The sequence below is a fragment of the Dermacentor andersoni genome, chromosome 2 (assembly GCF_023375885.2).
Source record: "Dermacentor andersoni chromosome 2, qqDerAnde1_hic_scaffold, whole genome shotgun sequence".
NCBI lineage: Eukaryota > Metazoa > Arthropoda > Arachnida > Ixodida > Ixodidae > Dermacentor > Dermacentor andersoni.
The window spans coordinates 39,059,718-39,076,184 of NC_092815.1; the positions used below are offsets into that span (position 1 = coordinate 39,059,718).

General features: G+C 41.1%; 1 protein-coding gene across 4 annotated transcripts in view; it reads left to right on the forward strand.

Annotated features, from left to right (window-relative positions):
• Positions 1–16,467, forward strand: part of ck (unconventional myosin-VIIa ck) — a 173,079-nt gene that overhangs the window by 85,420 nt on the left and 71,192 nt on the right. For all 4 annotated transcript variants that reach the window (XM_050189498.3, XM_050189499.3, XM_055077245.2 and 1 more), the window contains exons 5-15: positions 595–779; positions 3,978–4,099; positions 5,696–5,838; positions 6,124–6,237; positions 6,390–6,543; positions 6,636–6,712; positions 7,157–7,416; positions 8,570–8,780; positions 9,499–9,741; positions 10,949–11,086; positions 14,519–14,764. In XM_050189498.3, the coding sequence (XP_050045455.1) occupies positions 595–779; positions 3,978–4,099; positions 5,696–5,838; positions 6,124–6,237; positions 6,390–6,543; positions 6,636–6,712; positions 7,157–7,416; positions 8,570–8,780; positions 9,499–9,741; positions 10,949–11,086; positions 14,519–14,764 (1,893 nt within the window). The remainder of the gene's footprint in view (positions 1–594; positions 780–3,977; positions 4,100–5,695; positions 5,839–6,123; positions 6,238–6,389; positions 6,544–6,635; positions 6,713–7,156; positions 7,417–8,569; positions 8,781–9,498; positions 9,742–10,948; positions 11,087–14,518; positions 14,765–16,467) is intronic.

Sequence of the window (16,467 nt, forward strand, 5' to 3'; positions counted from 1 at the left end):
GCAAGCATTTACTCCAACACCTTTGCCAATGATGGACCAGCAATTGACCTGTGTTCATAGGGAACTTGTACATAATTGGCTAGCTAGTTGCCCAATATTTAGCATCACTACTCAAAATTCTGCTATTCATTACGTGCCTGCAACCAGGCCTTTGTAACCCTTTACATTGACTGCATTTGGGTTTTTGGAATTCTGTCCTGTAACCAAATGCTTGCTAAGGATGATTGCACATATGATTTTCTGTTCTCTTGCTTCTGCCATGGTTGAGTTTGACAAGAGTTCTTAGCCCACGAAATTCACCATTTACAAGTCAACCACATAGCACACATCTGCAGAGCAGCTCCTCTTGTAAGAAATTAACATTCTTTATGTGTGCATGAAAAACCCACAGCCTACTGTGTGGTTTGTTTATATTGGTTTCGAATACATAATCACATTTTCATTTTTCATTCCCATGGCTATTCTTTTCACTGTTCGGTGCGCAATCTTTTGCAGGGGAGTGGTGCATAGTTGCTATGCACTGACTAATTTTTCATAGCGCCAACATAAGTTGATCTCTCTTTGTCTCTTCTCTCTATCGTTTTCTTTTTGCAGACTTACACAGGATCCATCTTGGTTGCAGTGAATCCCTACCAGATTCTGCCCATCTACACAGCAGAGCAGATCAAGCTGTACAAAGACAAGAAGATTGGAGAGTTGCCTCCTCACATCTTTGCCATTGGTGACAATGCCTACACAAACATGAAGAGGTTTCATGTCAACCAGTGTGTCATCATCAGGTGTGTTCATCATACAAGAAGCAGATTGATATCTGCTTATTTTGCTTTAATATGTGGGATTACCGTACTGTTTTGTTATAGGAGTGTGCAAATATTCATAATATTACATACGAATCGAATAGTCCTTACTATTTGGTTCAATAATTCGCCATTCAACATTTTTTAACACTCATTTCTATTTGAATGTAAGGAGCAACAACACTTCTTTGGGGAAAAACTAATGCAAGTAGTGATGGTTATTAATGATATTGCTGTTCAAGTACCGTGGTTGCTGCGCTGAGGTGCCAGTTCCTAAGGGAACGCTTGGGACTTGATGATGGAAGGGCTGTGCCAATTGCACCAAACTGCGCTGTGACAGAAATGCTGCTAAATGCTGTGCCAAACTGTTGTTTTTGCACGTATTTCATGACGTGTGCGCCGACACGCACATGCTCGGAATATTCAAGCGGACAAAAAAGAAGTGTTCAACTTTGTTGGCGCTGAAGTATATGAGCATATCTCAGGCACTGTTAGAGACCCCCCCCCCCCACCTCCCTCTCTTTCTGGATTGCTCCAGTGTATATACAGAACACAATAGTCCCATGGAGAAGTTGAATAATCAGAGCAGGTGCAAAATATTACTACTTTGGCTTGTTGGCTGAACTTTGGCTTGTTGGCTGAACTGCACCTCTTCTTCTTTTTCTTTATTTATTGATGCCTATGTGTCACTGAGTGCACTTCTGTGGCACGTGGTTTCTTGCTACAAATGCTACGTATCTGCAGTCGCTTCATGGTTCATTAGCGGTATTTACATGCCTTTGATAAGTGTTTTACATATGCGGTGTGTAGATTAAAGATAGTTATTTTCAGTAATGATGGTATTGCTCTATTGTGAGGGCACAGCTGCACGGCATGCCTTTGCGTACGGCACAGTGCCGCCAGTGTCACAGGCGACAACACCCTTTATTACGATTAGGCAGCCCAGACATGGGTGAACAAAATGCGATAATGGGCAAGGAAGTAGATGCGGACGCACAAGCTACACAACACATACGCTTTTCCATCTATGGTTTGTGCCTGCGATCCTTGAATTGGGCGGCTGTACGTATCAACTTGCGGACGTGAGTTTAGCAGATGAAATGCTTTAACAGGTGAAATGTATAGCAGATGAAAGAGGGTAACGAAGCCAATGGCAGCTTGGGAGGAATGAACTCTTCATTGAAATGCAGACTTAGCTATGAATTCAGGTTAAACCTGCATTTATCTTCATCTTTTTATATAGTGATCAGAAAATGGAGCAGCAACTAGAAGAAAAAAAAGGTTGCACCTTATTATATGCTTAATGAATGCAATTTTTCTGAAAGTAATAACTCATACAGCGTTTCTTTTTTTTTTTCTGATTAACTGCATGCTGAGCTTCCTCTGCACCAGAGCAGTAGGCTAGTGCTCCAAAGCAATGTTTCCTTGCAGCAAACAGCAAATCTTTCTGCTCCAAAAGCATATATTTCTGCTCTGAACTGCGATTTTTCTTGCTCCAGAAAGACCAACTGCCACTTCCATCATTGGGAACTGCTGACTTCTTCCATAGTGATTTCCAGTCATTCAGTAAATGTACCTCGCTTTTGAGGTGCCTACAAGTTTGTCTCAATTTATGTGACGCAATATTTTTATTGGCCTGTCTCGCATACATTTGTATCTCTTTAAACCAGTATGCAGTGCTTTAGTATTACACTTATATCTTTAAACAAATACAACGTGCCACATGCAACTGACGATGTGCTGTTTCTTTGCTTTATTAGTGTCATTGTCGTGGTGCACCAGATATGATGACTTTCCACTTGTACTCTCATTTACAAGCTGCTCAGTGGACATCCAGTTGTGAATGGCATTACACATGCAACGTAAATAAGCATATTTTTAAACCATATTTACTTCATGAAAAATTTCTTTATTATTTTGTTTATAAATGAGGAAGTATTCACTATTTGACCCAGTATTTAAAGGGCATCTGTCTAAAATATTTGTGTTTGCCCCGATTCTGAAATTTCACTCATTGAACTTGCCTATTTACCATATTTTTCAGACTGTATTCAACAAACTCTACAAGTTTGAAAGTTGGAATTTTGTGGGGTGAAGGCTATCTGTGGGCGTAGACTATGCATGATTTTATTTTTTTAAGATAGGAGGCATGCTTGAAAATAGCGAAGCCAGACTGTGCCTGTGAACCTTCCCCTGCTAAATCGCAAGCCAAGATCAGCTCCACAATGGTCGTCGCTGTGCACGAGCAATATTTCCAGCTCATTCTGACAGCTCATGATATTGTAGGGTGTATGAAATATGTGCCGTAAGATATAAAGCACTATTACAATTGGAAGCAAATGCTCCACCATCATGGAATTGTTCAAGCTCAGTGTAGTCGACCGTATGCAAGAGCATAAGATTCTGAATGTGACGAAGATAATGGGGAGCCGTTCGTCGAATCCGACATGCTTGACTTGTTTTCTTCTGGCAGCCTGAACAAAAGTGATGTTTTTTTTTTTTTACAGCTTTTAGTATTGACTCCTCCATACTGCCTAATGAAAGACCCAGGCTTTTGCTGGTTGACAATAAAATGTTTGCTTATCTTCTGCTTGCTGGTTGCAGGCAAGCTAAAACACCCAATTTCTGTCTAGGTTAAGCCCTGTGGATTGTACGGCAGTTGCAGACTAAGAATTTTTTTCTCTTTAAGCCAAAATTAGCCCCTGCAGACTATACACTGGGTGCGGAATATAGTCCAGGAAATACGGTATTAGTTTTATTCTTGGTGCAACACACGTCAAGGTATGCATGGAGTGCTTACAGTAGCATCATGTAAGAAACTAAGAAGCTTGTTTTCATAATAATCAATACCATGCTCTGTCAAAGAATACTCCACACATCGCTGAGATGCCTTTGACACCTTTCTAATTGGCTTCCAAAATTACAAACGATGACATCCACACATCAATACATAAATGCAGTCCATTGTTGTCGTACCATGGCACAATGCATGCAAATTTCAATGGAAGCCTTTGTTATGGTGACAAATTAGGGGCGTGTTCAATTTTCCTCACTAGGAGTTTCATTGGATCGCTGTTTGACGTGCACTCTAAGTAAAATCATTTGTCAAGAACCCAGTGGCAGTGTGATTGGCATCTTTTCACACTTGTTTGTTTGTTTGTTTATTATTTTTTTACGCAGTGGTGAGAGTGGAGCAGGCAAGACAGAAAGCACGAAATTGATCCTCCAATACTTGGCCGCTATTAGTGGCCAGCACTCATGGATAGAACAGCAAATCCTGGAAGCTAATCCCATTTTGGAAGGTAAGGGACATTGTCATTGTTGCTCATCTCATTCTGCCTGGATAATGCCTGTCGCAGATTGATAAAGTGCATATGGCCATATTTTACTTCTGATATTGTTGACAATAATGATGATATCTGTTAGTGTTAGTATTTATTGTAATACATTATGTGGCAGTTTATTGCACCCTATTGTTAATGTAAATGGCATTAGTCCAGCACTATCAGTAATAACCGACATCTGTAAATGAATTTTGTGGAACTCACACACATTTATGTAACGTATTAGGCATTACTATTAATAGTAAATAGCTGACATTAATTGCAGTTGAATGCCTCTACACCCAATGGCACAACCATGAAATTATCGGTACAACAAAGGGTTCCGTGTGTCCCGGACGAATTCCTCCGACTCTTTCATGTGTATTTTGAATACCTCTTCAGCGAAGTAATTTAGGTGCCCCCGATTGCTCATTTGTTGCCTAACAAAGAATGCACGTAGCAGTGCCGCCACTGCTCTATGCAGCCATCAATGAGTTGCAGTCAGCACTAGAACTAGCGACAGGCTTGACGACTGGGCCAATCACAGGCAGTATTTTAGTCTCACTGCACAGCTCCAGGAGGCGCTCAGCTCAACTAGTACGCCACTTGTTGCAACCCAGCAGTGGGTGTGACAACTGACGAATACGACAAGAATGACGACGACATGAGTCGCTTGAAAGTGACGAACAACTATGTTGTTGAAGCCAACGAGCACAGGAAAGAGGCAAAGGTCGACAAAGGCAGCAGTGATGAAGAGCCTGAAGATGAAAAAGAAATTTTTGATGACAATGGTGGCAGCTCTGGCATTCGATGGTCTGCAGGCATACCTTGCATCACTCCTGTGTTTCGTCGTGGAGCAAGTGTGAACCTTGATGGCAAAAAGTTGGCTGCACTCACACTTTCGTATGCAGGAAGTGTGCATAAAAAAATTTTCGACTTCTTTCACAAGCTATCTCTTGAATTCACGATAAATGAAGGTTTTATTTTGGTGAAGGTGCTCATCCTGCTTTGTTGAGAGTGGTACGGTGCCTGATCTTAACATAAACAAAGTGGCCTGTGTAACAAAGGATTTTGAAAGTTCCGAGGGCTTCATTATAAAGGCGTTTGACTGTATTGTATTTCATAGAAGTCATACGTTAAGGCACAGCAATATACATTGGGTGGCTTCGCACTTTTATGAATTCATTCATTCTTTAGAAATGTCACAGAAGTATATAATTTTGCACTTCTGCATTGTTAATGTAAGGCTGCAACTCGCACTTTTATGTGCTGAACATTTCCTTGTACATCTGCCTCATTGCCTTCTTTGCCTACTCCTTTCTTCTCTCAATTTCCTCACCTGTTTCTCCCCTCGTGCAGGGTAGCTGACTGGCATTTCCTCTGGTTTATCCTCATCTTTGCCTCTCTGCTCTCTCTCTATCACTGTCAGGTTCATAAAACATAAGTTGAAACTGGATGAAATTCATCAGTAAGACGAGCAGCAGAACTTGTGACTTGTGCTTTTGTGCAAGCACTAGAAACAAGTACCTGTAAATCAAGACATTTTTACATTTCCTGTGTTGCTTTTTCTTTCAGCATTTGGGAATGCGAAGACTATCCGAAATGATAACTCCAGTAGGTTTGGAAAATACATTGATATTCACTTCAACAAGCAGGGTATTATTGAAGGGGCCAAAATTGAACAGTACCTGCTTGAAAAGTCTCGGATCGTGAGCCAAGTAAGTATCATTGCTTGACTTGGGGCAGTTTCACTGCTAATGGCTGTGATGTTAGCACTTGATGACATTATATGACACAATTACACTAGTACATATATTATGTGCATGATTTTTGTTTAACGCCGTATTTTTAATGACTTGTTCCACTATTCCTGTTCATGGCATGATTGGGACACTGGTGAAGAGAATTTGTTAGCATCTTGCAAAGCTTCAAGGTACCCATTTTGCGACACGCAGAACTGAGTCTGTTAAACTTCTTTCTTGTACTTTTCTTTTTTCTTCCAGGCACAATATGAAAGAAATTACCACATATTCTACTGCATGTTGTCAGGGTTGAGTAAAGAAGACAAGGCAAAACTCGAGCTTCAAGATGCCTCAAAATACTATTATTTGACTCAGGTACGAAATCTTTTGCCACAGGAGATGAACATTTTAGAGTGAATGACATTTCCTTATCTTTGTTCACCAAGACTCCTATAGCTGCAAAATAATTTCAGAAACTTGAAACATACCTTTGTATAACCTCGCCTCTGAATTTTCATTTCATGCAGGGAGGGAGCATCACTTGTGAAGGCAGGGATGACGCAGCTGAATTTGCCGACATTCGTTCAGCCATGAAGGTGCTAATGTTTTCAGACCATGAAATTTGGGACATTCTCAAAATATTAGGCATTGTGCTACATCTTGGCAACATCAAATACAAACGTAAGTGCACAAACAGTCGCATATAACATTAGTGAACATAAGAAACGCAAAGTGAAGGGGATTCACCAGTTTTCATATTTCAATCATTTCAGCCCGCCTAATTGACAATCTTGATGCTGTGGAGATAATTGGCGCTGGGAGCGTTCAAAGTGCTGCAAAGCTGCTCGAGGTAAGCGTTTCTTCGGTGTGCCAACTTGTGGCCAATTCTTCTTTCAAAATGCAGTGCTCAGCCTATTGAGAAATGTGTGCCTCAGTGTGCACTTAATTGCATGTTACACATTTTTGTCCTTCGGAACTGACCACCACGATTCAGCATTCATCAATAGGTATCCTATTATTTACTGTTTCAGTTGTTAAGTGCAGTGCATGGAAAATGTAACAGAAGCTGTCTCTGCAAGTAGGCACATTGTCTTCTCATTTGAACTTTTTTTTTTCTGAAAGAGCTTTTTTGATATAAAATTACTGTGTGTGTTTTTTAAAAATTTATTTTATGATAGTGAGAAACCTTGGGAAGTTCTTTTAAAGTAAACTGACCATGAGAGGGCAATAAATTGTTTCATTTCGTCAACAGTAAGACTAAGTGAAATTATTCTTGTTATTCCTTCTTGAATAGGTCAATCAGCAGCACCTAATGGATGCTTTGACGACTCGCACCATTTTTGCACATGGGGACACTGTAGTCTCGACGATGAGTGTGGACCAGTCCAGGGATGTGCGTGATGCATTTGTCAAGGGAATCTACGGCCGCATGTTTATCTGGATTGTGAATAAGATAAACTCGGCAATCCACAAGCCAAAGTCAGCTGCAGGTCATTACCGAACATCCATAGGTGTGCTCGACATCTTTGGATTTGAGAACTTTGCTGTCAACAGGTGAGCTGAGGAATTTGCTAGCAATAAATTATGAAGCCTGTGTCATGCTATTTTCTTGGAACCATAGATTGATCCGTCCATGTTTCAGTGTTGCACTCAAACTTTCTCTTCTTTGTTTTTTTTTCACCAACATTATACTAAAGGAAATCGGCTGCTTGATTCTTGTAGCCTCTGTGCTAGCACAGTTTGCTATGAAGCAGTCATTCCTGTAATGCTTTGGTGCATTTCTCCAGTACTGCTTGGCCAGTCATAACCCTTTTGTCATTGCTTATCTATGCTTAAATGAGGTTGAAATTCTTTTGTCTAGTTTCTTTAAACCACTCTCTTAAACCATGGAGTGTAGGATCATGCTGAATATGATAATGCGAGTCATGTTGAACTGGCCACTCTGGACCATGCTGAAAATGATAAAGTGAGCCGTGTTGAACTGTCCACTTTTCTTGCACTATGCCTTTTATGCCTTTTCGAGAGCGTGGGAGAAAGGTATAGGCCTTATAGAAGTGTATAGGCCTTATACAAGTCCATAAACTCCTGGCCAGCAGTTTTAATGTCATTTCAAAGGTATCTATAGTTGGCTGGTAAATGGAATTTTCTTGTTTAGTAACAGTGATTATAAATTAACTATACTGTTGTGCAAGTACTAATGTGTTGTGCAAAATATTATGGAGCGCTCTAACAATGTAACCTAACTAACTGAATTAAGCAAGTCATATGCACTGTGATGAAGAAGACGAACACCACCAACTGAAGGTGATACTCACTACCAACAGCAGCAACATTGTGAGTGCCTCACGCACGACGACGTTGAAGTTATGGTTGAGACCGCTGCCCGACGTAACTGCTCAAGCTGCCTGTTCCGAACAGTAAACCTCATTTTAGCACATATATGCGTTCATATCATAGTTATAGAGCATACCTAGAGCTTTGTGCATCATTTACAGTTGCTGATGTTTAGCATTCAAACAGGACACCTTTATTTTATTCCATGAACCAATGGAGTAACGAAGCAGCATGGCTGCTTTTCTAGCCGGATGAACACTGAACTTTGCTGGCTGTTCTGTTTGAGTCTTCAGTGTCCTTGTTCTGTACTGCTAGTAACCGTGAACCAGTGCCATCTCGCCCAATTTTCTGTCCATGTGCCTTTCCTTTGCAGCTTTGAGCAATTCTGCATCAATTACGCCAATGAAAACCTGCAGCAGTTCTTTGTGCGGCACATCTTCAAGCTAGAGCAGGAGGAGTACAACCTTGAGTGCATCAACTGGCAGCACATTGAGTTCGTGGACAACCAGGACTGCCTGGACCTCATAGCTGTCAAGCCCATGAACATCATGGCACTGATTGACGAGGAGAGCAAGTTTCCCAAGGTCAGGAAGTAGATGTCTCACAACCTAATCAAAACAGTCGTTGTTGATGTGATAACATGTATCAATGTACAGCACAGTGCAGTGTTAATGGGAGCACCCAGTTTATATTTGGCTACCAATTACAGCTGATTCTTGAAGGCTCGCAGACAATTTTTAGGACGTATACACCAGCCTAATGCTTCTTATCAGGCAAGGTTTCTTTTTCTCTAGTTAAAGTAGATGTTTTTGTTGCATATTGGCTTTGTAACCAGCTAGGTGTTCCTTTTAATAGTGAACCTTACTGTACACATTTAGTGGCACATAAAACATGTTCTTTCATTTGTGTTTGTATAACACTTCAGTGTTGAGTTGAAAAAATTTCTTTGATAAAACCTTTGGGTCGCTTTCTGTAGTGCATGTCTGCAACAGTAGAACGTGTTAAAGATGGGAGGCCACCAAGGCATAAGCTGTACTGGTTCACTGTTCACGCTGAACAGTGGTGCATAGCATCTTCCAAAGCATTCACACTTGGAAGCAGCAACACAGTTCACTTGAAATGAATGAATAAAAGCTCAGAGTTCTTGAAATAACTTGCTGTAGGTATCTAAGTCTAACAAAGTAGTTAACCAGTTTTTTAATGTATGCAGCTTTCATTGCGAGCTCCTTCAGTCTTGCAGCATGCACTTCGTTCTTTGCTTTCTGTCATGCTCCACATTTTTTGTTCCATTGCACAATGCAGGGCACCGATCAGACACTACTAAACAAGCTGCACAAGATGCATGGAACTAACAAGAACTACCTGAAGCCCAAATCTGACATCAACACGGCATTTGGCTTGAGCCATTTTGCAGGCGTGGTCTTTTATGATGCCCGAAACTTCTTGGAGAAGAATCGGGACACATTCAGTGCCGACCTGATCCAGTTAATACAAGTCAGCAACAACAAGTTTCTTCAGAACCTCTTTGTCAACGATATTGGCATGGTATGCAAACATGCTCTGCTTCAGTGCCAGATATGTAATGGAACAGGATATAGATATGCAGCATTTTATTTGTGTTTGGAGAAAAGCACAATAACCTACACAGGATAGAAGAAAGGCACACAACTTGTTCTAGGTCTATTGTACTGGGGATCTGGGTCATTCCCATGGCAGGAATTTTCCACATGTGATCCTAAAGCATCTATTAGGTGGGGTTGCCCTTGTGTTGGGGAGAAACCTCCATTTTTAAGCGTTGAAGTTCCGTAATCATTAAGCATCAGGCCAGGAGCGCGCTTGTACCTATTTTATTTGTAGGTACCCGATGGCAGCTCTGGTCTGCCTATTACCACCATGGCAGATGCTCTACCAGAATGCCGTCTGTGGTTGGACAAGGAGTGCCCATAGACAATGCCCAGAAATCTCTATAGGACCCCTTTTCGAAGCGAGAGCCCTATGTGTATACGAGTGCCAGGCCGGGTTACATCTCTATCCATTGAAAAATCTATTGAAAAAGGTTCCCGGCACCACCGGGATTCAGGTTTTTGTGTTCTTCAACATGAATCAAATTTTTTAAATTTTGTAAATGTTGTGTCCTTCAAACATGAAACCACCTTGCCCAGCTTACTATTCTCCTTAGCGTGGTATTGCTTGCGAACTTTTTATGCTGGACATTCCAACAGAGGCAATGATGAGTTTGTAAGTTATGACATTGCAAATATTTCTAATTTCTTCTTTATTTCTGTTTTTAGCAGCATAAATATTTTGACTGGAAGTTCTCTGAGAGTTTCGGATCTTGGAGAACTATATTGAAGGAATTGCTGACTATTGTGGCCAGTGAAAAAGTAAAAATTAGCATAGAAACAGAAATGACGTTATACAACTAGTGCATACACTGGCCTTTTATGTGGATGTAGGAGCTCGCCTGCCGTGGTTGCTTAGTGGCTTTGGTGTTGTGCTGCTAAGCACGAGGTTGCGGGATCAAATCCCGGCCCCGGCGGCTGCATTTCGATGGGGGTGAAATGCAAAAACACCCGTGGCATTTAGATTCAGGTGCACATTGAAGAACCCCAGGTGGTCAAAATTAATCCATAGTCCCCCACTACGGCGAGCCTCACAATCAGATCGTGGTTCCGACACATAAAACCCCGCTTTTTTTTTTTCTTTTTTTTATGTGAGAGCTAATATTCTGGCTTTGGTGTATGTCTTCCAGGGCACAGACACTCGTAAGAAGACGCCTACATTGAGTGCCCAGTTCAAGAGGTCCCTTGACTCTCTGATGAAAGCGTTAAGCCAGTGCCACCCTTTCTTCATCAGATGCATCAAGCCTAATGAGAACAAGAAGCCTATGGTGAGCGACACATCTTTAGGTTTTATTATCTCTTGTGAGATGCTGCACTGTGATGACCTCATCTTCAGCAAGCTTATCTGCAGTGAGCTTATCACACTATACATACAGTTTTCAGGTAGGGAAGTGCATCAGCTCATTGTAGCGTTAACCTTTTGTTCGGTTATTCAACGCTTTCATTCATGTGCACGCTTGGCTGAATGAGGAAATGTCTCTGAAAGAGTCTATAAATGCTTATAGTCAGTTGTATGCAAAGAGTGCAGTAGTTAACACTCCTCTGAGGTAGTTTGTATACATGTACCAAGCAGTGAAGTTTGTTTATTCTCGCTTTTCTTCCTGCGCATTGTCTTGAGCCTCGCACACAGGAAAGGTGGTTTTGCACGAGCAGTACAAAGAAGCCTCGTGACTGGCTAGGATGATTCTTGTTCTATTCGATGTTGCATAGTCCAGCTAATGCTTATCCTTGCTGCTCTGCTTATTTTCCCTTGCTGCTGTTTGTGCATGTGTTTGTGCTCTTAGATATCCTCATCCCTGCCACTGCCAGCTGTCTGTTAATGGTGCTTGAGCACAGCCTATTTCTTGCTTTCTCTTAAGGCCTGTTTGAGCCATATGGCAACTACATATATTTTTGAAATGCTGAGGGGTGGACAGCCAGCATAGCAGCTTTTATGGGAAGAGCTTCTCTTGAATTCCTAGCTTACATTTGTCTATCAATTTTTATTTTGCCTCACGGATTGTGTGGATTGCATGTTTCATGGATCTCACATTATGTGAACTATTACAGGAAGTGTGTAAAATTAGGCAAAGCATTACAAGCAATGAGCTTTGAAGCACTCCAAAATTTATTCAATCAAGAAATTTTTCAATTTTTTAGAGAAAATGGGTGTTTGCTCAATGCACATGGTGGAGACAAAATTAATTCCTTGCCTAGGTGTTTAGTGCAACTTGTCAAAGAAGGTTTAGCCAGAAATTTTCTTACAACCTAAAGCTGGAGCCAGAAATCGGTGAATGCACTACAAGTGTATGTGCAAGCTATGCTGTGCATCTCTCGATTCCAACCTCCGCACCGAGTCACTGGTCTATATTTTTTTTTAACTTTATTGCTTCAACATTTCATAAGCTTCTCAAGTGGCTATACCTTTTGTTTAACATATTTTACAATGAGGAGGAGGTAATGGTTGTTAGATACAGGCATATTGAGCCTTCCCAGACAACACAATGACATCCGCAGGACATCCTCGGGACATACAATTAAGCACGTTTGGACGTCCTCAAGACATCCCCACATGAGCCTCAAAACATTCTTATCAAGTCCTGTTGTCCGGCCTCAGCACATCCTCAGCACATCCTCAGAACACCCTCAGAAGAGCATTCGAGGATCTTTTCAGTACTTGTTGAAGACATTTTAAAGACCTAGGCATTCGCTGCACCCAGTAAATAACCATGATTTTATTACCTAAAGTAATCTGTTTTCTATCCGCTAAGTGAGAAATTCATGCTTAAAACTACAGCATGCACTCTCTGCTTGACAGAGCATACTTTTGAACCCTGTTGCAGAGGGCCACACAAAATGAAAAGGTAGACCCATAGTGACACACACAAAACCATTTTATTAATTTTACTTAATAACGGTGCATGTCACACTGACAAAAAAGGTTGAAAGAAGTGTGACAAAGCCAGGGGAATTCTCCGCTTGAAATGTCTTTATCCAAAAACACTGAAGCGCGAGAGCCCATAGGAGTCGCTGAAAGAAATAATAAACAGCACATTGTCAAAAACAACTTACATCCAAATACAGAGAAATGACAAACGAAAGAGTTTATGCCACATGCATGGAAGCACTGAAGCATAAAATTATTGCACGAAGCACCAAAGCAATTGACTACTGGTTATTGGATGTTGCTCTTTATGGCAAAATCAACACAGTAAATTTTTTTTTTCATAATGAATACTTTTTGCCTTTTAGCCGTGACATGATTTAGAAATATAATAAGTATAACTGCATCTAGCTTAGAGGCCGACACAGCGCGATATTTGCCACCGGCCAGTGTTAAAACGTCTGATTGCTTGGACATTTGCAACAATGCTCTTGTTCGTAAAAACAGCACGGAGAGGATGTGGGTGACGTTACAGCGGCGTTGAACCATGAATGAGCAATGGTCAGAAACACTGAAATTGTCACATTGAAACTATCCACTTTCGTGACCTGGCATAAAATGTAACAAACCTGTCGAGAGCTGCTTTGGTGATGTTATTCTACAGGCGAAGTGGCCCTGTGAGTTCCAGCACCTGTTCCATCTGACACAAAGAGCTCCATGGCAAATTCGAGCGAAGCCGCCTGATTCACTATGTAATTGATAAAGGTTCTGTCTACGCTGTTCGCTAATTAAAAACATGCGCTTATGCGTCTATTTCTTCCCCGCACAAATCTGTGTTCCACTTTCTGCCACCCTGAAAACTATGAAAGGGACTTACCCGCTGTCCGCTGCCATGTTTTCCTTCAATGCTGCACTTGGCTTGGACGGGCCTGGCTTGACTTTTCAAATCGAAAGTGCCAATGTGCGAGCCACGACGGTGCCAGCAAAAGAAAATTGGGTGGCTTGGTCGCTGACATTGCGGGATACCTTGCTGGTTCACTCTTTCAATACCAACCACAAATGCTATTGCCCGCAGGTACTCAAAATGATACAAGTTACAAAAAGTGGTTAATTCAAAAACAGTGGTGAGGCATCAAGAGCAATTGATCAACATATAACTAAAAAAAAAAAATCAAAATCAAGCTCCATGGCGTAGTAATGACGTCACATGAAGTATAGCACCTTATTTTTCATTCATCAGCCGAAACAACCTTAAAATTTCAGCTTCAGGGTTTCTTCTAACGTAAAACTAAATGTCCTCAAAATTTGCTGTAGTGGACATTCCTTGGACAATCGGACATCCTTAATAAGTCCTGCAAATGATGTTTTCCGGATGAACCCGTGAATGTCGTCCCCAGGACTTACCGAGGACGTCGTAAAAACTGTGAGGACGTTTGTACCATTTGAGGATGTCCTATGTCGAGTGCTGTCTGGGTTGCATTGGCAGCCAGCCATTAATTGCTGCATTTGAGTGCTGCCTCTTTCCCCAGTACAGGGTAGGCAACTGGGCTCAGACCTGGTTAACCTCCCTGCCTTTCATTTATTCTTCCCCCGCCCCTCTCTCTCAAGGGCTGCATTTTGATTGTAACTGCTGGGTCAAGCGACAGTTTTATGTAAAATTTTAGAGAAGACCAGCATAAGCATGAACACAATGGGCCAGAGAAAGCACAGAATGATGGTGCATACAGCATCATGTATTATGGCTGCGTAACTTCTAGTGTTGCACTTGTTTGTGAAGAGTAACTGTGCTGTTTTAAAACTGTTATTGCCAATAAAATCAGCTTCTACGTCAACGCAGATGTTTGACCGGGAGCTGTGCTGCAAACAGCTGCGCTACTCGGGCATGATGGAGACTATTCGCATCCGGCGGGCAGGCTACCCTATCCGGCACACATTCCGGGAGTTTGTCGAGCGGTACCGTTTTCTCATCCCTGGTGTTGGCCCTGTGCACAAGGTTGACTGCCGTGCGGCCACGGCTCGGATCACGGCTGCTGTACTTGGCAAGGCTGACTACCAGATGGGAAAGACCAAGGTCTTCCTCAAGGTTAGAGTTTACTATCTCGGCTCAAATTGCTGTTAAGTATACTTTAACTATCTAAGTAACCTGTTAATTATGATTAAAAGAAACCATGGTGAACACCTTTCTTCTTTTTTAAAAAGAAGAGGCTTTACTGCTCAACCCAGTTATCACTTTCAACAACATTTGTTTGCTCAGAAAATTAACGTTCTTGGTGGAAGTTGGTCCCAGTGAAGCCACACATTCAAATTTTGAGAGCTAGAAAGATTCATAGTTGGCTAAGTTTTGATAACCGAATTGGGTTAAATGATTAATTTTCGACCATTACAATTTTGAGCACTGCACAGAACTAACTCTTCCTTGTTTTTTGTGGAAAATGTGAGAAAACTTGCAATGCTTGTTGGGTGCCATCTCAGCCGTTCTTGCTAAAATTTAGTTTTGGGTTAGCTTCAAGAGTGGTGCAATTGTTAGCTCTGACATCAGAAGGTGAATTGCAGAGTCACCCGATATAATTGCTGATAAGAAAAATTACCGCTAACGAAAAGACAACACACTTGTTGTCTTTTTGTTTGCACTAATTTTCCTTGTCAGCAATGCAAGACCAACTAGCCCAACAAATAATTCCCACCCAATAGAAGTTTACCGAACCTATAGAGTGACATGTGTAGTTTTCAGCTTTATTTTTACCTATGTGGAACTGGAAAATGTTTGAAATGATATATTTGCACACACTTCCACCCCCCTCCTTCCCATTTCTCTGAAAAAAGAAAGATATAAGAAGAATATAGATCAGATACCTTGTTAATTATCAATAGGTTCATTGTTTTTGCCTCTATACTTCATTATTATGAGTGCAGAGCTGCTTATTGGAGTACCTTTGTTTTCCTATGTTCCTCTCCTCTGAAGATTTCATTACTTTTCGTGATCATGATGTCATGTTAAAACAACCTTCCTCGAACATATAAATATAGCTTGTGTTTTTTTCCGTGGTAAAAGTAAATTTGATTTTCGCAAGTAGTAAGCACAGCAATACTGCATTGCTTTATTCTACTCGGTATTGTTGATTGGCTAACAAACACTTTCAAAAGAATATCTGTTTTTTCTCTCCACATCTTACATGCACTGTTGGCATCACCACAAATCTTTGTTGCATCTTGTTATAACAATTACTGATACAGAGCTCAGTTCTCGCCCTGCTGTTTGTAGCATCAAATGGAATCAGCAGAATTCATCGCAAACAGATCATATTTGTGTCAATTTCTTTCCAGAATAATAACCTGCAATATTTTCACCTCACCCAAATCAAGTGAGCTTTTTTGTGTATGAAGCATGGTTACAGAGTTCTACGCTAGAGAACATTTCCTAGTAGGCAGTAGTGAAATAATTAGATGCTTCATGCATGGTGCTTGTAGTCTGTTGGTCCGTTATTGCTACAATACAGCTGCATGGCCTAGTTAGTGACATCTTATTTAGAAATGCAAGCCACAACATGCAGTTTAATGTGTGAAAATACTTCGTGATCATCCCAAGCAGAAGGAAACACATTCAATACAATTTGTCTCGAAACATAATCTGTCTTTGCTAATTCTGACTAGCTTTAATTTTGGAAGAGGTACCAGCTCAAACAAACAATTTTTTTATATCATGAATTTTTTTATTAGCATGAATAGTTCACTGATCTCCTTTGTATGGTACATTTGTGCATGTCGATAAGCTAGAGAAGTTGAAGA